General features: G+C 38.2%; 1 protein-coding gene across 1 annotated transcript in view; it reads left to right on the top strand.

Moving 5' to 3' along the window:
* LOC578045 (receptor-type tyrosine-protein phosphatase delta) overlaps positions 1–8709 on the top strand; it is a 101733-nt gene extending 93024 nt beyond the window's left edge. The window contains exons 38-46 of the mRNA XM_778234.4: positions 429–564; positions 803–952; positions 1477–1576; positions 2545–2621; positions 3074–3208; positions 3681–3809; positions 4707–4864; positions 5723–5858; positions 6730–8709. Coding sequence (XP_783327.3) covers positions 429–564; positions 803–952; positions 1477–1576; positions 2545–2621; positions 3074–3208; positions 3681–3809; positions 4707–4864; positions 5723–5858; positions 6730–6804 — 1096 coding nt within the window. The 3' untranslated portion in view covers positions 6805–8709. The remainder of the gene's footprint in view (positions 1–428; positions 565–802; positions 953–1476; positions 1577–2544; positions 2622–3073; positions 3209–3680; positions 3810–4706; positions 4865–5722; positions 5859–6729) is intronic.
* Positions 8710–25310: the final 16601 nt, after the last annotated feature.

The following is a 25310-nucleotide window of genomic DNA, read 5'->3' on the forward strand; positions in this document are numbered from 1 at the left end:
TCATTCTCAAAACGTTTCGAAACTATTGTGACCAGTATTAAAAAGTGGTATTAATATTTGGTGCAAGCTGTTCATTGACAGTGTTTTCATTAGAATAAATAGTGGTTTGGTGTTTTGTGCAAAGAGTAGCACTAGTACCAACAATTACAGTTGTCACTTGTCAGTGGCTGTTATGTGCGAAGGCATTTAGAATAGAGTTTAGACATACATTATTATCATTTCATTTTCGAATAAGGTTATTGGTCATCTCTAGCCGTTACTGCAAAAAAAAAATCTTCACAGTAGACGTAACTATTATTATTTTCAAACAGATGACCTCAATATTAAACTACAGTAAATATAAGTATATATTCATCGTCTTCCCTTGTCAAGACTCTTATTGTGAGATCATCAACTAAAAGACTTCACATTTCTTGTTTTGTTCGCAGTGCTGGTGTTGGCCGTACAGGTACCTACATCACCATAGATTCCATGATGGACATGTCGGCCAGGGAGCAGCAGATCAATGTACTCGATTTCATCTATAGGATGAGAACGAAGCGAGTCAAGATGGTCCAGACACCGGTAAGTCCTACCTTCAAGCTCTTTCTAAATCACAAGCTATTGCAAGTAACGTGTCATTCTCACCATGGACCTACTAGGTCCATGTTCACATACACCTATTTATAGCATGCGGGTCATGGACGCATTGAATACAACGGGTTAATATTGGTTACCTCTTATTAACTCCAATATTGTATGCTACTTTTATCGTCTGGCTAATTTTTTCACACCTTCTTTCGGGTTATTTGTTTGTATTTAGGAGCAATATGTGTTCATCTACGAGGCCCTTCTCGAATGTCTGCTCTGCGGCTACACCTCCGTGCCTACCAAGACCATTGTACAATACTTCACCAGACTCGAGCAAACCAACCTACACACCAAGAGAACTTTCCTTGAGGAACATCTCAGTGTGAGTATACAAACTATATTATCTGAAGACTAGTGGTTCAATTCACAACAACAGTACTAGAAAATCTGCAGGAGGACGTGTAATGGCGCGGTAATGTAGCAGTGGTCTGTAACATGGGGGTTCGAGGTTCAAAACCAAGTCGAAGTTCTAATGTCCTCTCACGAGGCATGAATCCGTATTGACCCGTATCTCATATTAAATTTAAAAGCACAGGTTCCCCGGTTTCTATAAGTATTTAAAAGTATATACCTGTTTTCTTAACAAGAAACAAGCCATATCATTGAAAACCAGACTCATGTTAAGTCCCGTACAATCCTCCCAGTTTTGAGAAGACGTATTAAATCTGGATTTAGTTTTATTGAGGCAGTGGGAAAGATATCTTGTCATCGTTGTAGTCTGCTAATATACATGTGTTTTTAATATGTCGGAGAAAAACCTCTTCAGAACGTTTTCTAATAGTCTATAGTATGTGACTTAAATTGCTGATTTCCTCTTTCTCTGTTGTTACCATGGTAATGATACAGGCACTAGATGCTATGTCAATCTTCTACAGTGATGTGAGCATGCAGGCAGGCAAGAGCTCTGAGAATCATCATAAGAACAGATATCCTGATAATATACCTCGTAAGTACCAAGTTAAATTATTCAATTTTCTTATAAATTACGAAGAATGCCGAATCCGCCGAAATCCTCACAAATTTCCTTTGAGTTAAAGGTAATACAAAGTTTTGGTATGGGTCATGAATTTGGTTCAAATGAACATATTGGAAGCATGTACGATCCTACAATATTCAGTGATCGCTGTCGTGGTCGAAATCGACTCTAAAGTTATGAAATTGTAAATAATAAACACTTTATGTTGAATAGCTCCCTCTCAAGGTCAAGATATTAATTAAGCTATAAAACAATGTTTATTGACTAAAATCGACCGATTAGCTATTCTCGTTCGGAAATGATATACCACAACTACATACTCTGAGATTTTCATGGTCGCAGCTACCATCGTACGGCCGTAGGAGCTATTTGAAATTTATCAAAATTTACCGGGAGCACCGGTAAATCTTTAAATTCAATTTTTCTCGAAAGCAGAAGTGTTTTAGGGGCTAAAATTTCTGGTGTTTTTAATTCATCCACAGGGGCATCCAAATGTATCAAAATTGTAAAGAATCACTATCCACCCATTTTTCAAAATTTCCCAAAACTTTGTATTACCTTTAATATTTGAGTTTTGAGGCTTCAAGAACAGCATTTTCATTCATCTTTATGATCGGAATAGCCAGTGATTGTTCTCAACACTTCAATCGGTTCGACCGATGTTCCTAAATGACTGTTGGAAGTTTTTCAAGCCTTCGTATTACCTTGCATGCACTTGATTGTGATAACAACGTAAAATCATTGCTTTACAAATATCATAACTATATACTTGTAGGGCCTATGTCTTTAAAAAAGGGCAGTTAGGTCTAATCACAACTAAATTCATACAGCCATATAAATGAATCAACGATAAGCATGATGACCTGTTTCGTTAGTATAATATATGAAACAATATGAATCAATAAGCATCAATTTATTTCATTTTTTCTTTCTTTTAGTTGACAAGTACCGACCATACTTGATGACAGGTTGCAGTGAAGGACAAACAAACTACGTCAATGCAACATTTTTAGATGTAAGAGTTTTTTTCCTTTGCTTCAGTTTATTCTCGTAAAGGCAAAATAATGAACAATAGGCTATTGAAAAAGAAACCAAAGAGTAGATGATGAAAAGTTAACACATATTACATTTTAATCGCCATGTTTTATTTTCAATGACTAGTTTCGATTTTATATTGGTTTTCTAAAACATATAACTTTTTTACATTTAAAAGGGAACAACTTAGAAATTAATTACTTATTTATACCTACCACAGTAGTTATCATTTACATGTCATTTTTGTCTTCTTCATGAAATGAGTATGTTGTACGAAATAAAAGTAAACTTATAATATAATTTTTTAAGCTTTTTGATTTAATAACAAGAGTTCAATATTACATTATAAGAATATAGCAGAACAGATTCGAAGCACTGAATAAAATGTCACATTATAATTCATTTTGTTATGTCTTTTCTTTCATTTAACAGGGGTTCAATAGGCGTGATATGTACATCGCAACACAGATGCCCCTCCAGCACACGGTCGAAGATTTCTGGAGGATGATCTATGACTACAACTCTAACGTCATTGTAATGCTAAATGAAATCAACAGGAACGATCAGGTAAGCGAAGACTGATGGACTCTGTTTAATCAAAACCCTTTATATTATTATTACTTTGTCTATTTACTTTGAGAAAGATGAAAACTCTCGTTGTTCAGAAAAAGCTCTACCGTACATCCATTTACCTATTCCATGAAGCGACGAAGATCAGTTTCAAGTTCGCGTCAGTTGACAAAATCCCAGAACATTAAAAATTTAACAATTATCATTACTACATGTATTATACTAATGCAGTGACTAAAGTGCTGTGGGAGCTAATTTTATCCAAATAGAAATAGTTGGATCTAGCTGAGCTGAGATGTTCCTAGTGCTGGGTTGGCCCGTGTCCTAAATATTGACACGAACGGTGATTGTTGATTCTGCATACAACTCACAATTATATGTGTAATCAAGATTGTATGTTTTGTAACATCATTGATGTGATATTGATAGTTAGGAGTATTGCTCATCATAAACACTCTCTTTGTCTTAGACGTGTTCTCAGTACTGGCCTGCCGGGGACGAGGCGCTGATTGGTCCATTCGTTATTGACGTATCAGCCGAGGAGAGGGAAGGTGACGTCATCATAAGGACATTCCTCCTGTCCAATACCAACACGGTCGTAAGTTTTACACCATTTTCATTCAAATCCATTCAATTCGGTTTCATTCTATTACATTCAATTTCGTTTTATTCTATTCATTACTAAATTCAGTTATATTCTATTCAATACTATCTTTGAGTTTTATATAACATCTAAGTAGATCCTTGTCATTTGATTGGAGGATTGTTGGTCAAATAATATTCAATAAATAATCTTTTGAACGAGCGTGCATTTTTGGTTATATTCGCCGTGCGTTTTTGTACTATTCAGCGTTAATTTTTGGTTATATGCGACCCGTAATTTCGGTTATATACGACCCGTAATTTGCTTATATATTTTTTGATATACTATTTTTTCCGATATATTTTAATTTTGTTTTGGATGTTACATAATTTTTTTTCATCCGATCAATGGTGCCAACATTTTCATTAGTTGAATAGAATGTTAATCTTTGAACTCATGAAAATATTCGCACTATTGAACTCATAAGCATTCATTATATGTATAGGCCTACTATATCGTATTCAGTAGGACCTACTATATTAGTTTATAATCTATTAAAATGATATAGGGATGTGGTTCATCGGCGCTATTGACTAATGGTTTCTATGTACAGATCTATTATAACCATTCACATGATACTGTACAATTATGATGAGAATTGTATCACCAGATTTTTATTTTATTTTAATGCTATACCAATCCTATCCCCTCCATACGAGTCAAATATATGGGGTTGTTCTCAGTTGAATGCATACGATAAAATATTTAGCGTACTGGCAGAACAACCAGGAACCTGTTCAATTATAACCTATAGTATGAAGGAATAACAGGTTTTTAAAAGTTCCTTTGTCACGTTTGTACTATTAAATTCGGCGAGGTAAACTTAAAATTAAAAAATAATTATTTTTTCAGGCTACTGAGAGTTCACGAGTGATCCGACAGTACAGCTTCGTGGGATGGAAAGAGAGACAGAAGTACCCCAAGAGTCTGGCATCACTTCTCTGTCTCCTGGATCTAGTCGAGGCCGGACAGAGAGATCTGGGTAATGGACCTATCACTGTACACTGCATGTAAGTATTCATCCTCTTCACCATAGTGTGAATTCGATGTGTTGTTTATTCGTTAATGTTTTTAGTGCTTTTGTTTGTAGCTTTGGACAGGGGGGAATTATAGGCATTGGTTCGATCATTATGAATGCAACATACATTGTTCGTGTTGTGTTGGTTGTGGCAGCAATAGCCTATTTTTTTCTCTTATCCTTAAGCAAGGTTTTTATTTCCACAATTTCAATACATATTTACATTAATAACTCAGCAGTGGGATATGAATCCATGCCATTTGTGTTGTTTATTTGCTCATTAGTTTATTATTATTATTATTATTATTTATTTTTTATTTTTTAGGGTGTATTTAATTAGTTGTTTTGCTTGGGGACAAACAGATATTGTCGGTGGTCATATCACTGAACACTGCATTTAACTCTTTTTATTACAAATTTAATGCTCTTTGTTTACCTTGTTTCTGTAATGTCGTTTGTTTACTGTGGCAGCAGTGGCATATGAGTCCTTGCTATCATGTTGTTTGCCTGTTCGTTTGTTTGTTCTTTGTTGTTGCTTTTTTATAGTTGTTAATGCGAATAGATAAAAGCAAGGATCCTACCACTATATGTATTGCATAATGTTTTATTATACTCTTTTACTGCGATGTCGTTTGTTTAATGGTGGCACCAGTGGGATATGAATCCATGTCATAATTGATGTTCGCTTATCAGTTTGTTTGTCTGTTTTAAAATAATAAACAAATTATTTATTACTATAGGCGTGTATAATTATTTCCTATGAGGATTCGTTTAGACATTTCACGAGTATTTTAGTTTTGCCTTGAAAAAAATTATCCTGATATTCATTGTTCATTTTATTTTTTTGCAGGGACGGTGTAACGCGGAGCGGCCTCTTCTGTGCTATCATGTCAACGATTGGAAAGCTGAAATCAGAAGGAAACATTGATGTCTTCCATGCGGTCAAGAAGCTTAGGAAGTGCAGTGGAAGGATGGTCCCCAGCGAGGTAAGACCTTGGCCCCATTTCACAAAGCCTTTTTTCAATGACAAACTACAAAAATCAGTTCAGTTCAGTTTATTTTTATTTTTGCACGGCACCAACTTCAGCCAAAGGCTGTTTTTCTGTTGGTCCGTGACAAATCTGCTGATAACCAATCAGAAGCAAAGATTTCAGGAGCTTATAAAAAAAAACTGTCATTTGTTACTGATGACAAGTTTTGTGAAACGCCCCCCTGGTGTTTCATTTTACCAATAAAACTGACAATTTTTTGTTTTATTATTATTATTATTATTATTTTATTTTATTTTTTATTTTTTTTAAATTTATTTATTTTATTTACTTTTTTTTTTATTTATTTATTTATTTATTTTATTTTTTTTTTTTTTAAATTTATTTATTTATTTATTTTTTATTTTTTATTTTTATTTTTTTTTTTTTTTGGGGGGGGGGGTTATAACTCTTCATGACTCTTCATGACGGCAGCCATACTTCCAGACTGTGGCCTTTTTTATTTGGAACCTATTTAGGATACTATCCTTGTTCTGCATTATAAGTGCTTTAGATGAGTATAACTTATAAATGAAGATAAAGCTTCCTTGTGAGGGACAGATACCAGCTGCAAATAACTTAAATATCTAAGGATCAAACGAATAATAATAAATGTATGGATATATTTGAAAGTTTTATTTGAAGTTACTTATGCTGTGATGAAATAAAAGAAGCGGGGGAGATGATAGTCTTCATTTCTTAAATTTCAACCAGTTTAAGTTCACAGTAATACTTTCCTACAACGGTGAAATCAAACGATAAAATGTAATCGAAAGATAGATGGAGAAGAAAAGCTGTAATGATGAAATTTTCTTTCTTCTTTTTCTAGGAGCAATATCTGTACATCCATGACGTTGTCCGAGAGTACCTCGCATCGTGTGAAATCTACGAAAACTTCAGGTAGATCGATCTCGGAATTCAAATAAACTCTGTATTATACGAGATAGCAAAGATACTGCGCACTTTTTAATCCAAGGAGGTAATCAGAGAGCTTTCATGTCCTGGCCAAGGACTCAACAGAACGAAGCGCTAATGTTTAATGACTCACAAGTGGAATGTAAAGTGTCAGTAAAGACATCATCTTCCACAACTCGAGAATGGGCTTACCTCTATTTGAAATTTTGCGAAGGATATCAACAACGTACATGTCCAGGAATCTTGCATTATGTTCGTAAGTTTGTGAAGATTTTAGCAGCATGGGTGTGAACGTAACGATGACATCGAACGGCCAAGTAGATATCATCATAGCACTTTGATTCAAGTTTGATTGGACGTTACGCAGTTGAACTCCTACAGACTCGCTTAGAGGTGTCCGCGGAAAGTGAAACCAAGGAGTAATTTTGAACAAGTTGGCTGATTGTTTTATCGCCACTGAGAATTGAACTTGTCGGTATCCATGGTAACCAGTGAATCGAGATGAACTCTTCGACGGTGGATAATAAATGCCAATGAACGAAGTTAAAGGAAATGTGTGTCACCTGGTGCTGTGTAAAGACGTCATTGTTACATCAAATACACGTATTTCATCAAATCTTCTATCTTTCTCATTTGCTTTTTTTAAATTAAGTTTATTAAGTTATAATTTGATATCAAATTTGGAATCCTTTTTATTACCATTACCGTCTCCTTATCTTATATATGTATATATAATATATGTGTTGAGACAATAATATTATAACGGTGATGTGTTAAAAAAAAGTGAAATACTTGGTAAACTACTCATCTTCTTTATCGGAATTATCATTAGATCAATATAAAACTGTTATGATTACTGTATTAAAAATTCAAGCACATTGAAATATTTGTCCTCTGGTATAAGTATTGCTGCAAAATGCTGATGAACCAACAAAATTACTTCGTATCAAATAATTGGATAAAACTGGCAATATTTGAGGTTTTCAATTCATTTTTTATTTTTCTATGAGAGTAAAGGTTAAAAGAGAGGGATATCACGAAGAAATAATATATATATCATCTGAATATAACTATAATCCTTCGCACAATTTTGATGATCATTTTTGAAAGAATGTGTACAAATGTTTTTTTACTCAGATTCTCCTGGTATGAGAATAATAATTTGTAAATTGTTATTATTAAATATCATTAATTGAGTAATCATGATGCAATTGATGAATATGGTTATTATTATTTTTGATGTACAATATCGACCAAATATTTAGATATGCAATAAAGAAATGTAAATATTTTATTATGATGTGCAATGGATCCTTACTATGAACAGAAAGTGTTATATGTATTTTATTAGAAGTCTGTCTAGTTTTGTAGAATAACCATTAAAACAGAATCTTATTTCTTTATTGTTGATGAGTTTAAGAAATGTAAATAAAGGAATTCGAATTAGAGATGGCCCGCTCGTTTCGAGAAGATATAATATTTCATCATGGTATACATGTAGAGAGCAGCTTTTAATGAACTTACAAATCACAACTGCGCTTAACCAAGATAACATAAATATAGACAAGCATTTTACAAATCACGTGGTATTTATGATTAATATTTTTCAAACAATTAACTTGGTGCTATAAGGTCGATTCCTCTTAGGCCCAATCTGTGTTATGTTTCGAAAAGGACAGCAAATAGTATGTGCCTTACAATGAACATCAAATTTTAAGTGCCTCGATTGGGCTTGGGTGCGCATGCGTACCTGTTTGAATGTTTGAATGTATAACAGCGGAATGGAGTACAAAGGATACTCTTTATCATGAAGTGCAATTGAAATGTATACAGTCTTCTTTGTCATTGGATTTTTACTATGAGAAAATCATTAAAAGAATGAAAAAAATATGAATGCCTATTTCTCCGTGTCATCATTTAGCCTATAGTATTATGATCGTATTATCATTCTATTTCATTACATAAAAATAGGTAGAAATGACTGTATATTATATTAAAATAAGTTTGGAAAAAAGTAGTTTACTAAGATATTGACTAATTGTCATTATAGCACCAAACAAAGAAGAAGAAGAATATCATAATGATTATATTTGTGCTGTTTATTTCATCTATTGGATACCTTAATACTCTCTTCCGTTTTTATCTAATTTTATCCAATATGACAGGACAACAATTTAAGCTGTGCTTATCACGACCCCCTTTTCTATGTATACTTTTTAACAAGCTTACTTTTTAAAATCATACAAAATCTGACGATGTATATGGAAACAAATAAACATTATAATTATATATTTAAATTGATCACAGCCAACAGCTGAATAAAGGATTCTTTTATTATATTCAGTAAAATTTCAAAAAATACATATATCGTAAAACTATTGCTGAATTGTTCTCAACTTCAAAAGCCTGTGTAATTTTCTTGTAATTTTTTTAATCGTAGGATGGCAAGTAAAGGTCATGGATTAGGTAGGCATATGCAACGAATCGTCGACAACCATGTCAGGAAGCCGATAAATCGTTTTACAAACCCATGATTAGCCACAAATTCATGATTTCGATACTATCAATTTAATTCAATTCAATTCACATTTATTCGGCAAAAGAAAAAAATCTAAATGAAATCATTACAAATAACGGGACTGCCAAAATAAGTTAAAAACTTGTAAACAAGCAACGCCAAACATAAAAACATACAGATATAATACATGGAAAATATCTAGAGAAACACCTACACGAAAATCATCATCATCTTCATTGATTTGCAATTAAAGACTTTTCTATCTTCGGCTACTTTTCTATGGTAGACCGATAAATGTGCACTTATTGACATTTATTTTATTTACTAGTAAAGGCATCATAAATGCTTGTCGCATAAGTGACACGTCTCAGGGAGTAAATTTAATCCCCAATGTACGGAGCTTATTATTTTACTCCCTTTAAGGAGTGAAGTTTGCCCCCAATGGTGCTTAATTAACACCTTTTGGTTCCATTTTCATGACAAATCGGTTCAAATTTACACCCGTGGGGTTGAATTTTTATACCCTATGATCGATTCCACACCCCTCTTATGCACAGCATCAACCAAATTATTGATCATCCCTCGAGCAATCAATCATCCATGCTTCGTAATCACCAAACAATCACTGATTCTCACCCTCTTGTCTAGGTTTCACTGCTCTAAAGAAATCAGACCAGAATCTCGAGTTAAGTGTCGAAAAGCTTTAATGCTTACCTAAACAACAGTTAGTGTGAACTCAACACAAGTGCAAACTGTAAGAACCAACTTAAAGTTAGCCTAGGTGAGGCTGGCCTGGATGGACGTATCGGATCAAATGTTGTGGAAGTACTTTAATACACAATCATGATTGCCTGAATATCTTCCCTTAAGTTACACGTATAAGAAGGCAATTATGTACTAGTTAGTAAAACAACAGTTATGCTAATTTCATTAAATTATCAAATATAGCCTTCGGCACAACCCCTTATTCTTGATCAGATAACTTTCACACAAATAATATGCCCAATTGAAACATGATAATTCCCCGAACATGACTAAAATATCTAAATTATGCTAATTTTCCTTCATTTGGCAGTACCTATATCGACACGATGCGCCATTGCAGTAGCGCATGTGCATATGCACTCACAACAGAAAAATGCTTACCTCCCTTGACCTATCAGAGCTCGTATGACTAGAATTACACCCCTCAAATGACTATTCTGTATGCCCTTGCGTATTTCCGTGTTTTACTCCCTAAAAGTTGTAATAGGGGGCGCCCTATTTTTCCAATTTCGTTTTACTCCCCAAGAACACCTTTTATTTTTCTGTGTGTAGGTTTTAAATGGTTTGGGTTGCGTTTAAGGACTAAGGTTATCATTAGGATTAAGACTCAATACGAAGAGCAACGGCATTGATCTTTGCTCTTATGTATCGCTCATCTTGCATTTACATACTCACTTGCCATCCTACGATTAATATATTCGAGAGCCTAACGCCAGTGATGCGACATAACGACATTTCATATTATTTTTGTTATTTGTATTGTTATAATTATTATAACATCCATATTGACAAACAGTCAGCTATGCTGGGCCGATTTAGTTTACAAGGAAGTCTGGAAAACTGAATTACAATTATTACGAACATGAGGGTTACAACTTACATATATAATATGATTATTATAACCCACCCCTTAAGTCATCATAAAGGATTTGAAATGAGTATTACCTAACCCTAGTGAGCGCACAGAAGTTATGCAAATGTAATTATGTTAAGCACATTCACAAATAAATAGTTATGTAAATAAAGTACTAAATGAATAAAGGTAAAGTAAAAAAAATCAAAACGAAGATAAATGATATTCATAATGTTTCTTTATTCATCTTTCAACTTTATGTTGATATAAAAGTCCATGATAAGACAAACACGAATCGAATGAAGGCAACTCGATTTTCAAACGAATGGCAATTTCATGTTTTGATCAATAGATCCAATCCTCGTGCACAAATCGATTCTGATATTGCTGGTTTTATCATTCGACTTCGATGATCAAATGGAATATCATAAGAAAAGATAAAAGAGTATTTCTTTTAGTGACGTAAACAAATTTAGTTGTGAGTATCTAAAGAAATATAACTGGAGGAAATTTGGTTTCGTTCTTAAAGAACTAAGGTCGCAAAGAATTTTCCCCCAAATCAACTCGGGGCCTTAATTTTTTTTTTTTTTAAGCAATCATACTGCCTTAAGAAATCATGTTTGGATAAGGCAATATATCTTTGTAATATTCGCACATTTCATTATGTGATGAACGACGCTATTGGATTTGCCTTATAGGTTGATTTTCTTCGAAAATCTTTGCGATCGGATTCACTGTATCTGAGTTAAGCCTATCTGCACTTGTTTGGCCAGGAGTGATTAGACCTTCTTGCGAGGTCACCGGTTATCTCATCAAATCAGCTCTCGATTAACATTAAAAAAAGGGGGATTATGGGGGACCAACGGGTACCGCTTAAGCATTTTTGGCTAAATAGAGGGCGCATGGAAGTAGATACGAGTAGTGCAGTCCCGATTTAATACGAATCACAGATGTGAATAACAAATCTTCCCTCTGTAGTGTATTTACAAATTGCAACATGACGAATAGTGAGCGGGTGAGGATCGGTATATGTCATGAATGGGGTTAGGTCGTGATCGTCGAATACGTTGATGACTCCCTGCTCGTACGTGACGAGGATTGACAGCGTTCTATTGCTACTCAGTCCATCAGATGGGTTGTGTTCCGAAGCTACCACACATCCAACCTTACACCGACAAATAAGATGAGCACTTCCTCCTATATCTACGAGAACAAAACAAAAACAGATGAAATGAATGCTTACTGTTGGCCACAAGCATTAAACAAACATCGGTGTATCCAGACATTTATAAACAGGGGGGGGGGGCACAGTTGTGTCCTTTTAAGCTAATGACCAACAGGTTCATAAATGATTCCACGGTAACATGGGAATTGGCATAATGGGGGGGGGGGGGCGGCTAAACAGGCTTTACTCGATGGATGAAATTAAAACCAACAGGGCCATTGGCATTGGTTAGGGAAGGGTGTAGGAGGCAGCGTCTTCATTCCCTTTTTATCTTTTTTTTTCTGGGCATTTTAGCCATTTGATTGGGGATCCTTTGCCCCCCCCCCAGACGCGGATCCAGGGGGCCGATCGGGTTTCCCCCCCCCCCCCCCGTTAAAAAAAAATTAAAAAAGGAGAGAGAGAGAAGGAAAGAGGAAGAAGAAAAGAAAAGAGGGAAGAAGGAGATCGGGGGGGGGGGGGCAAAAGGACTTGCCTCCCAGGCTGTTACCTCCCCCCCCCCCCCCCCACAATCAAAAAATAAAAGAGAAGGAAGGAAAGGGAAAGAAAAAAGGAAAAGAGGAGATAAAGGGAAGGAAAAAAGAGGAAGAAAAAAAAATGAAGGGGGATATCAGTTGCAATTGTCCCGCCTACAACTTGTGAATCGGGAGGAGGGGGGGGGCAAAAGGCCCTTGCCTCCCCCTGTCCCCCCTAAAAAAAAGAGAGAGAAGGAAAAGGAAAAGAGGAGAGCTAAAAGTAAAAGGAGGAGAAAAGAAAAGAAAAAGGAGAAAAGAAGGGGAGATCAATTGCGGTTAATCCCGCCAACAATGTGTTAGAAAGGGTGGAGGCCGAAATGACCTTGCCTCCCCCCCCCCCCCCAGCAAACCTAAAAGAGAGAGAAGGAGTGGAAGGGAAAGGGAAAGAGGAGAGAAAGGGAAAGAGGAGAGAAAGGGAAAGAAAAAAAATGAAGAAAGGTAAGGGATATATCAGTTGCAATTTTCCCGCCAACAAGGTGTAGATGGGGGGGGGGGGGGGGCAATGGTGTACTGATAGAGGAGGGGGGGGGGGGCTTTGGGGAAATAAAATTCAAACCTGGTTTATTTCTAATTCCATAACGGTGGTTTACAAATAATGCTGAAATGACATAATTTTCCGACATTTTTCCTCACTTTTAAGTAAATTAAACTTTTTTATGCGTTTGTTGGAAAATGACAAATTCCCAAATTTACAGCCAGGCAAAAAAATGCTTCTTGAGATGCCTACATGTCATGGCCCGCGGAACGGCGGTGATCGGAATCCTCGAACCCCCCCCCCCCCCCCCCCCCCCCCATTTTTTGAAAAAGTATAATAAAGAGAAATAAAAAGAAAGAGAGCAAGAAAGAAAAAATAGTTAACTGCCAGTGTCACATTATAATGAGGTATCAAAATATGCTCATCTGACCATGATTAAATGCTTAAAACCACGAGGGCTCTACCCCCTGGATTCCACCTAGGGCCGTAAGGCGGGCCCTTAGATGCTCATCTGACGGTATTTTAATGCCTAAAACCCCTAATTTCTGGGGGCTCTGCCCATTGGACCCCACGCCAAATAGTGTCCTGCCAGTGTCACAAAAAATAAGGTATAAAAAAATGCTCATCTGACCGTAATTAAACGCCTACAACCCCTAAGCTTCCGGGGGCTCTCCCCCCTGGACCCAATCAAGAGCCCTAAGGCGGGCCCCTTGATACTCATCTGACCGTAATTGAGTGCCTAAAGCACTTGGGCTTCCGGGGCTCCTCCCCCTGAACCCCACGCCAATTAGTGACCTGCCAGTGCCTCAATTAGGTATCAAAATAATTCTCATCTGACCGTAATTAAATGCCTAAAACCCCTGAACTTCCGGTGCTCTGCCCCCTGGACCCCGCCTAGGGCCCTAAGGCGGACCCCTGAATGCTAATCTGACCGTACATTATTGCCTTAAACCCCTGAGCTTTCGGGGGCGGACAAGGTATCAACATTATGTTCATCTGACCGCAGGTGCGTAGCCAGGGGGGGGGGGGCGGTGGTGTGGTCCCCCAAAAAACGGCCAACCAAAAAAAGAGAGGGGGTGAAAAGGAAGAGAACGTAGAAAACAAAAAGGGAGTAGACAAAGAACATTTTTGAAATTCAGACAAGGATTAAGAGTCGAGAACGGTAGAACGAAACGTCTTCTTTCTCTTATGAATTAGTGAAACGTCAATGCTTCCGCGCTTCTCGCGGGGAAAGGGGAGGGGACACTAAATTCAGACGAGGATTAAGAGTCGATTACAACACAACGAATCGTCTTTTTTCTCTAATAAATTAATGAAACGTCAATGCTTCCGCGCTTCGCGCGAGGAAAGGGGAGGGGAAACTGAATTCAGACGGGGTTAATTTTCGAGAACGGTACAACGAATCGTCTTCTTTCTATAATAATTTAATGAAACATCGAAGCTTCCGCGCTTTGCGCGGGAGGGGGGGGGGGGTGGAAACTGAATTTAGACAAGGATAAAGAGTCGAGAACGGTACAACGAATCGTCTTCTTTCGCTAATCTTTCGTGCTTCGCGCGGGAGGGGAGAAACTAAATTCAGACGAGGATTTTTTATGAGAGCGGTACAACGAATCGTCTTCTTTCTTTAATAATTTATTGAAATGTCGAAGCTTCCGCGTTTCGCGGAGGAGGGAGGGGGAAACTCGCCCCTCCCTGCACCCACCCACCCCAAAAAGAGAACAAAGACGGCATCCATGGAAGCCATGTGAGAGTGTCCACCTTTTTTCGCTTTTACTTTCACCCTTGCATTCTTTCCTGAATCAGAGTTTTCTCACACCTTGTAGACTCGTGCAGGTTATGATCTTGTATGTGTGTGTGTGTGTTTGCGTGCGTGTGTGTGTGTGTGTGTGGGTGTGGTGGTGTGAACGTGTGTGTGTGTGTGTTGTGTGTTTGTGCGTGCGCGATCGCGCGCGCTTGCGTAAATTAGTGTGGGCGTGTGCTCCCGCTAGTATGTGATGGCTATCGCCGATCATCCCCCACTCCTCGGTACGGATTTACGCCCCTGTCCATTACATATGGTGTTTTAATTATTATGATACTAAGAAAGGTTTGATTGTCGTGCACTAATCAAGAACCTAAGGTTACCTGCTTACAACTCTTATCAGGTGGGCTGTATCTATACAGACCACCTTATAATTTTGTTAAAATTGCCTTTATTATTATTTATTTATTTTATTTCTAACCACTTTTTTGTTAACAAGATAACTTGAAAATGGCTAAATCAAATAACTTGAAATTTGGCACACATATGTATAGGCATATGGAGAAAACACGGTAAGGTTTAAAACCTTGACCTTGACTGATGACGTCATCTAGGCGCCATTTTGTGAAATTTTCTGAAAATTTACTCATGATCATATTTTCATAACGGTAAATCATTTCTCATTCATATTTATCATGATCAAGGTCAATATCAGTCCGGTCAATTTCATGTCAAAAAACGCGCGCGTGCGCGTACGTCCGCGCGTTAGTGCGCGCGCAAAATTTTATAATGCTGAGAATCGTTTCAAATTTATTTTGCATACGTTTAAGGCCATTTTAAGCATTTTATAAAAAATCGCGCGTACGAGCATGCGCGCGCGTTTTCGCGCGTAACACCATTACAAAACATAGAATCGCCATTTTTTTTTCTTTCATGATATTTCTCATATTTTTTCAAGGAATTTGATACCATGTTTATCTCTTTATGACCATTATTAACAAGATGAGCGTAAATTCAAGATAAATGTCAGTGCGCGCGAGCTCTTTTAATACATAGCATATATGGGCAAAAACATGCCTATACAAAATCCGTTATAGCTCTTTGGAATGCACCGGGATCCTCAATTTTTTTTCATATTTAGATAGAGTATGAGTCGGAAATATGATTCCATGTCTCATTTGGCCATTAAGTGTATCGTGACATCATTACAATGGCCTTGGAACTCAAAATACGAATTTGCATATTATGACGTCAGCATATTTATGTAAAATTGATTGTATCTCTGTAAATATTGATCAATTTTCTTCAAAATTTCGATATGTTGTAGCTGAGACAATTCTCTACAAGCGCAGTAATAATTATTTTTCATTTTGATGACGTCATCATAGTGAAAATTTTGATTAAAGGCCTCATGTCAAAAACTTCATAATTTGCGTGTTATGCCTATAGAAGGTGAATTTAGTTCACGTTATGAATCTACATGATATTGTTTTTTAAGAATTTGTAAGCAGTATGTCGCTTATTTTCCTCTATTTTGTCTCAAATTTTAGTTGACCAGCCCACCTATACTTGTTCCAAACAAGTATTATATGTCTAGTCAGGTGGGCTGTATAACGTACAGACCACCTTATAATTTCGTTAGAATTGCCTTTATTTATTTATTTATTTATTATTTATTTTTCTTATTTCTAACCACTTTTTTGTTGGCAGGATAACTTGAAAATGGCTCAATCAAAAGCCTTTAAATTTAGCACACATATGTATAGGCATATGTACAAAGCACAATAACGTTTTCAACATTAAACATTACTGATGACGTCATCTAGGCGCCATTTTGTAAAATTTTACGAAAATGAACTTATGATCATATCTTCATAACCAAAAGTTATTTCTCATTCATATTTATCATGATCAAGGTCAATATCCGTCCGGTCAATTTCAGGTCAAAGAACGCGCGCGTGCGCGTACGTCCGCGCGTCAATGCGCGCGCAAAATTTTAAAATGCTCAAAATCGTCTTAAAATCATTTTGCATACGTTTGAGGCCATTTTAAGCATTTTATAAAAAATCGCGCACACGCACATGCGCGCGCGTTTTCGCGCGTAAAACTATTACACAACATAGAATCGCCATTTTTTTTTCTTCATAATATTCTACATATTTTTACAAACAAATAGATGCCATGGTTGTTTCTTTATGACTATTAAAAACGGAATGATCGACCGTTAAACAAAATTTCCGTGCGCGCGAGCTCTTGTAATACATAGCATATATGGGCAAAAACATGCCTATACAAAATACATTGTAGCTCTTTAGAATGCAAGGTGACGCCAATTTTTTTCATATTTTAATAGAGTATGATTCGGAGATATTTGTTCATGTCTCATTTGATCCTCAATTAACTCATGACGTCATCATAATGGCCTCCGAACTCAAAATTCCAATTTGCATATTATGACGTCAGCATATTTATAGAAAATTGATTGTATCTCTGTAAATATTGATCGATTTTCTTCCAAATTTTGATACGTTCTAGCTGAGACAATTTTCTACAGATGCAGTTCTAATTATTCTTTATTTTGACAAAGGCATCATGGCGTATTTTTGCGATTAAAGGAGGCATGTCAATTTTTCACATTTAGCGTGTATTCTCTATGGGACATGACTTTTTTTCAAAACTCGATTCTACATTCCCGTCTTTCGCGAGCAATATCTACGTCGTTTTAGCTTCGTTTACGCTGTACTTCGAGTTTGTTGTAGCTGAGACGATAAGATATCTCAAATGTGCCCTTCATTTTGTCTCAAATTTTAGTTGGACCAGCCCACCTATACTTGTTCCAAACAAGTATTACAAATCTAGTTCCATATGGTGTTTTAATTATTATGATACTTAGAAAGGTTTGATTGTCGTGCACTGATCAAGAACCTAAGGTTACCTGCTTGCAACTCTATTCCATATGGTGTTTTAATTATTATGATAATCAGAAAGGTTTGATTGTCGTGCACTAATCAAGAACCTAAGGTTACCTGCTTACAACTCTTATTCCATATGGTGTTTTAATTATTATGATAATCAGAAAGGTTTGATTGTCGTGCACTAATCAAGAACCTAAGGTTACCTGCTTACAACTATTATTCCATATGGTGTTTTAATTATTATGATAATCAGAAAGGTTTGATTGTCGTGCACTAATCAAGAACCTAAGGTTACCTGCTTACAACTCTTATTCCATATGGTGTTTTAATTATTATGATAATCAGAAAGGTTTGATTGTCGTGCACTAATCAAGAACCTAAGGTTACCTGCTTACAACTCTTATTCCATATGGTGTTTTAATTATTATGATAATCAGAAAGGTTTGATTGTCGTGCACTAATCAAGAACCTAAGGTTACCTGCTTACAACTATTATTCCATATGGTGTTTTAATTATTATGATAATCAGAAAGGTTTGATTGTCATGCTCATAATAAAGAACCCTACGTAACCTGTTCAATTTATTCGTTTTTTGCTCCCGAAAATTTGAGAATCGTGCCGGCCGATAATTCGCTCAAGCCCCCCCCCCCCCCCTGGATCCACCACTGGTGTCCAACAATTTTTCACAAATAGCTAAAATTTCTATTGTGCAAAATGTACGACTCCGGAGAGTCTTTGCATTTTAGAGTACCTAGATAATATGCTTTCCATAATACCTAAGGCAACCTGTTTACGATTCAATTCCATATGGTGTTTTAATTATTATGATAATCAGAAAGGTTTGATTGTCGTGCACTGATCAAGAACCTAAGGTTACCTGCTTACAACTCTATTACATATGGTGTTTTAATTATTATGATAATCAGAAAGGTTTGATTGTCATGCACATAATCACGAACCAAACGTAACCTGTTTACAATTCTACTTTTACAAACGGTGCTTTTATTGTAGCTTATTTGCTAAGGAGTATAATCAATCCATCGGAGTGAAAACATGATTGGAATAAGTACATACAATCCATGATTGTGCAAATCGACATCTGGGGCAGGCAACGTTCTGCCAGATTTTAGCTTTATATTCAAACAACATTTTGCGTACCTTTTTAAAGTTTTGTCAACAAAAAAAACCTATAGACGCCCTGTATATATTTGAAATGTAGATTTATTTTGCTGAGAGAATATAAACAAATTGTTGCTGAGACATGTTGAAGAAAAGTGGTCTAATGGATAAAAGAATAGATTACACTTTTCTACTCATTATTGAATACAGAGAGGGGAAGTCCACCCTGATATTAAGTTAGCTTCATTAGAAGCAGAACAACAATTTGGGTTTTTTGCTGTACGCAGAAAATCTAAATGTTGTATTCTTTCATCAATATTCGACTTTAAACGCATTTGTTTTGAAAACCCTTGCAGAAACATGTCTTAAATTAGATCCTCTTCCATCAAACTGTTGGGGCTCCTAACGTTTAAGAGGCTCAACACCAGGCGCGGATCCAGGATTTCTTAGGGGGGGGGGCCATATTTGAAATTATGCTAGCCAAATATCGGTACGTAATGGTGACCAGCATTGACGTAGTGGGAGTACAGGGAGGGGCGATTCCCCCTCCCTACTCCACAAAGCGCCGAAGATTTGACGTTTCATTAAATTATCAGAGAAAGAAGACGATTTGTTGTACCGTTCTCGAAAATAATCCTCGTCTGACTTCAGTTCCACCACCTCCAGCGCGAAGCGCGGAAGCTTTGACCTTTCATTTACTTATTAGAGAAACAAGAAGATTCGTTGTACTGTTCTAGAAAATAATCCTGGTCTGAATTCAGTTACCCCCCCCCCCCTCCCGCGAGAAGCGCCGAAGCTTTTACGTTTCATTAAATCATTAGAAAAAGAAGACGATTCGTATAACCATTCTCGACTCTTAATTCTTGTATGAATTCAGTCCCACCATCCCCCCCCCCCCCCCTGCGCGAAGCGCAGAAGCGTTGACGTTTTATTAAATTATTAGAGAAAGAAGACGATTCGTATTACCATTCTCGACTCTTAATCCTTGTCTGAATTCAGCCCCCTCCCTCCTGCGCGAAGCGCGGAAGCTTTGACGTTTTATTAAAATCATTAAAGAAAGAAAACGATTCGTTGCACCGTTTTCGACTCTTAATTCTTTTCTGAGCGGAAGCTCAGTGGTTTTAGGCATTTGATTACGGTCAGATGAACATATTTTCATATCTTATTTGTGACACTGGCAGGACACTGATTGGCCTGGGGTCCAGCAGGCGGAGCTTCCAAAAGCTCAAGGGTTTTAGGCACTAAATTACGGTCAGATGAGTATCAAGGGGGCCGCCTTAGGGCCCTTGGTTGGGTCCAGGGGGCAGAGCCCCTGGAAGCTCAGGGGTTTTAGGCGTTCAATTACGGTCAGATGAGCATTTGTTGATACCTTATTTTGTTGCGACACTGGCAGTTTACTATTCTTTCTTTCTTGCTCTTTTTCTTTCTATTTCTCTTTAATATACTTTGTCAAAAAATTGGGGGTGGGGGGGGGGGGGGCTGGAAGCTCCCGGTTCCCGTCGTTCCGAGGGCCCTGACATGTAGGCATCTCAAGAAGCATATTTCTTGCCTGGCTGTAAATTTAGGACTTTGTCATTTTACAACAAACTCGGAAATCTCGGAAAATTATGTCATTTCAGCATTATGTGTAAACCACCGTAACGGTTATGGAATCAGAAATAAAACCCCTCCCCGATCAGTACGCCAGTGCCCCGCCCCCGCCCCCGCCCCCTTCTTCTGATCTACACGTTGTTGGCGGAAAAATCGCAACTGATCTCCCCTACCTTTCTTCTTTCTTTTTTTTTTCTTTCCCTTTCTACATTTTTTTTGGGGCCTCGGAAATTGGAAAAATTACGTCGTCAGATATTTCGTTCAGTGGCTTGGGGGGGGGGGGGGGGGAGGGTGAAGGAACACATTTTTTCAACAAAAACAAATCTATCCCCTTTTTTCCTTCTTTTCTTTTTCTCCTTTTTTTTCCCTTCTTGTTTTTCCTTTTTTTTTCTCCCTTCTTCTTTTCCTTTTTTTGCCCTCCGGTCCCCCTGGATCCGTCATTGTCCCACACTAGAGGATAGGAGGGAAATGTTGACAATGAAATTTGCGAGTAACCTCACAAAGGAAACGTCCCCCTTCCATCTGGCTCCCCCTACCGCGAGATTCTCGCACTTCCCGTAACCGGCGCAACGCTAATGACTATTCAGAAATCAAGTGCAAAAATGAGCGCTACAGAAAGAGCGCGCTTCCCTTCATTGTGAGGTTACTCAATTAAAAAATTTAATACTGTTATGACAGATCTCTTGTTCTTAAATGCTGCAGGGGCGTAAATCCCGGGGGGGGATGGGGGGGATGGGGGGGGGGCTGCATCCCCCCTGGGATTTCAACAAAAAAAAGAGAGAAAAAAAAAAGGATGAAGAAGAAGAAAAAAAAATGTGATTGTTTCAATTTCAGCATAATGCATGAGAAATTAGTTTTTTTTTTTTTAATGTATAACTGTTTAGCCTACACGTATACAATATGCCACGATCATTAAGAGTAGTTGTGCGACATGCGCGAAAAACACTTCATAAACTTCGGAATAAAGTTTCGTTATTTTGCAAGGTATTATTATAGCCCAGACGTAAAGTGCGCCAACGCGCGAGCGCTTAAAAAGTGCAATCATGTACAGTAGATGCCCGGTTCCCCCCACTCAGTGTTATTTAGGGTACGCGTATGCTCGTTCCCTCCCTTTGAAAGCACCCCCACCCTATCTCAGGACTGCCAACATTTCTGAATCCCCCTTTCGCCGGCTTTCCGCTGTCTTGTCCTGCCTTGGAGACCCCCCCCCCCAAATCCGGAACACTACTAAATGTACCACACCCCCCCCCCCCCCCCCCCCCCCCCAATTTCAGGTGAGCTCTAGTCGATCGAAGGGGACTGGGGGCCAATGTTTTTACTTTTCAAAATGAAATAATCCTGAATGAGCTTTCAAAGCTAGCAGGAATTTCAGGAATTTGATTCCGGGATTTGATCAATTTTTTTATGATATTCAAGATATTTTATAACCTCCTTTTTACATTTCTCAGGAGTCCAAAGAGAGAGAGAAAAAAATCCCACCCCCTTTTTAAAGAAATTAAGAGTCTAAAACGGTACAACGAATCGTCTTCTTTCTCGAATGATTTAATGAAACGTATAAGCTTCCGCGCTTCGCGCGGGAGGGGAGAGGGAAAAACTGAATTCAGATGAGGATTAAGAGTCGAGAACGGTACAACGAATCGTCTTCTTTCTCTAATGATTTAATGAAACGTAAAAGCTTCCGCGCTTCGAACGGGAGGGGACTGAATTCAGACGAGGATTAAGAGTCGAGAACGGTACAACGAATCGCCTTCTTTCTCTAATGATTAAATGAAACGTAAAAGCTTCCGCGCTTCGCGCGGGAGGGGGGGGGGGGGGGGGGACTGAATTCAGACGAGGATTAAGTGTCGAGAACGGTTCAACGAATCGTCTTCTTTCTCGAATGATTTAATGAAACGTAAAAGCTTCGGCGCTTCGAGCGTGAGGGGACTGAATTCAGACGAGGATTAAGAGTCGAGAACGGTACAACGAATCATCTTCTTTCTCGAATGATTTGATGAAACGTAGAAGCTTCCGCGCTTTGCGCGGGAGGGGAGGGGGGAGGACTGAATTTAGACGAGGATTAAGAGTCGAGAACGGTACAACGAATCGTCTTCTTTCTCTAATGATTTAATGAAACGTAAAAGCTTCCGCGCTTCGAACGTGAGGGGACTGAATTCAGACGAGGATTAAGAGTCGAGAACGGTACAACGAATCGCCTTCTTTCTCTAATGATTAAATGAAACGTAAAAGCTTCCGCGCTTCGCGCGGGAGGGGGGGGGGGGACTGAATTCAGACGAGGATTAAGTGTCGAGAACGGTTCAACGAATCGTCTTCTTTCTCGAATGATTTAATGAAACGTAAAAGCTTCGGCGCTTCGAGCGTAAGGGGACTGAATTCAGACGAGGATTAAGAGTCGAGAACGGTACAACGAATCGTCTTCTTTCTCGAATGATTTAATAAAACGTAGAAGCTTCCGCGCTTCGCGCGGGAGGGGAGGGGGGGGGAACTGAATTTAGACGAGGATTAAGAGTCGAGAACGGTACAACGAATCGTCTTCTTTCTCTAATGATTTAATGAAACGTAAAAGCTTCGGCGCTTCGAGCGTGAGGGGACTGAATTCAGACGAGGATTAAGAGTCGAGAACGGTACAACGAATCGTCTTCTTTCTCTAATGATTTAATGAAACGTAAAAGCTTCCCCCCCCCCATCATTACGCCAATGCTGGTCACCATTACGTACCAATATTTGGCTCGCATAATTACAAATTTGCCCCCCCCCCCCTAAGAAATCCTGGATCCGCGCCTGTACTAGGCTTTCCAGAAAGGACTCAGAATTGTCTATTTGGTCATAGATCAATGTTTTTTTTAAAGTTAATTCTCCTTTAAGAGAAAACAAGGAATATGACTTACAATGCGCTTCCTCCCCCAATGAAACATTTGTGTTGATGTTCCTGTGGTAGTACCATTATACATCATTTTCTAAGTGATGGGACTCAAAATAAAGAGTTCGCATCTTCCTGACGAAATATTCAATCTTTATGTTACTACTTGAAAGTGTGTCGTTTTATTTCGGAGTTCATTATAATAAAACACTACAGTTTGCAGCTGTCAGTATTTCGAAATATGTCCAATTCTTTTACTTTATGGTTGTCAAATTTAGCATGTGCGTGCATGTATGTATGCATGTATAAATTTATGTACATGTGTTTGGGTATGTGTGTGTTTGTTGTTGTGTGTATGTGCGTGCGCGATCGCGCGCGCTTGCGTAAATTAGTGTGGGCGTGTGCTCGTGCTAGTATGTGATGGCTATCGCCGATCACCCCCCCCCCACTCCTCGATACGGATTTACGCCCCTGCTCGGGGGCATTGGACCCCACTATTTTGAAAAAGTATATTCAAGAGAAGTAGGGAGAAAGTAAGAAAAATAAATTGTGACCTGCCAGTGTCACAAAATAATGAAGACTCAAAATATGATCAACTGACCGTCATTAAATGAAATTTCGGAGGCTTCACCCTCTTGACCCCACCAAGGGCCCTAAGGTGTGCCCCTGAATGCTTATCTGACCGTTATAAAATGCCTAAAAATCCCTGAGTTTCCGGGGTATCAAAATATGCTCATCTGAACGTAATGAATGCACCGATAGCCCCTGAGTTTCCAGGGGCTCAGCCCCTGGACCCCACGCCAATTAGTGACCTACCCGTGTCATTTATAAGGTATCAAAATATGCTCATCTGAACGTAATGAATGTCCATTGCCCCTGAGCTTCCGGGGGCCCCGCCCCTAGACTCCACACCAATTTATGTTCCGCGAGCCTTGACGTGCAGACCTCAAAATAAGCATATTTCTCGCCTGACTGTAACTTTCGGAATTCGTCATTTTCCAACAAACTCATAAAACAGTATAATTTATTAAAAATTATGTCATTTTACAACATTTGTAAATCACTGAAATCGAATTAGAAATGAACCACTTAAGGGGGAGCCTGCCCCCTTCGAATTAGTACGCCAGTGGTGTCTAGTGGCGTATCTGGCGCTTGGTCTCGTTTGGGGGAGGCGAGATGAGCGCGAAACCATATCTTTTCCCCCTTTTCTTTTCCTCTTACTCTTTATATTCTTTCCCTTTCTCTCCTCTTTCCCATTCCCTCCCTCCCTTCTTCTCTCTCTCTCTCTCTCTCTCTCTCTCTCTCTCTCTCTTTTGCTGAGGGGGGAGGGGGAGACAAGGGCCTTTCGCCCCCGATCCACACCTTGATGGCGGGAAAAATCGCAACTGATCTCCCCTACCTTTCTTCTTCCTCTTTTTTTTTCTTTGCCTTTCTCATCTCTTTCCCTTCCCCTTCCCTTCCTTCTCTCTTTTAAAAGTTTGCTGGGGAGAAGCAAAGGCCTTTCACCCCCTACCCGAACCACATCGTCGCCGTTTTCACGAACCGGCACAGCCCAACGCGCAACGAAATAAGTACATTCTGAGAAAAACGCGTTTTACGTTTAGCCCGTTTTGAATTCGCCAGAAACATGCCTTATGTCAAATTTTATATCACAAAATACATATCAATGAAAGGAAAATATTCTGTATTTTCTATACATTCCATTTGTTAAGCATAATGACAATTACTATTAATATTACGAAGCTTTGGACTCTCGTGCCGGTTCGTGAAAATATTATTTTGCTGTTTACGTAGCAAAAATATTTTCACGAACCGGCACAAGCCACTGTGTCGTTTTTCCTATGTAACTTTACGCGCAAGACAAAAGCGCTCGCGCTGTCTTAGCGCGTATTTTATTTTCACGAACCGGCACAATCGCCTGT

Source organism: Strongylocentrotus purpuratus, unplaced genomic scaffold (assembly GCF_000002235.5).
Source record: "Strongylocentrotus purpuratus isolate Spur 01 unplaced genomic scaffold, Spur_5.0 spur5_scaffold_3, whole genome shotgun sequence".
Lineage (NCBI taxonomy): Eukaryota > Metazoa > Echinodermata > Echinoidea > Camarodonta > Strongylocentrotidae > Strongylocentrotus > Strongylocentrotus purpuratus.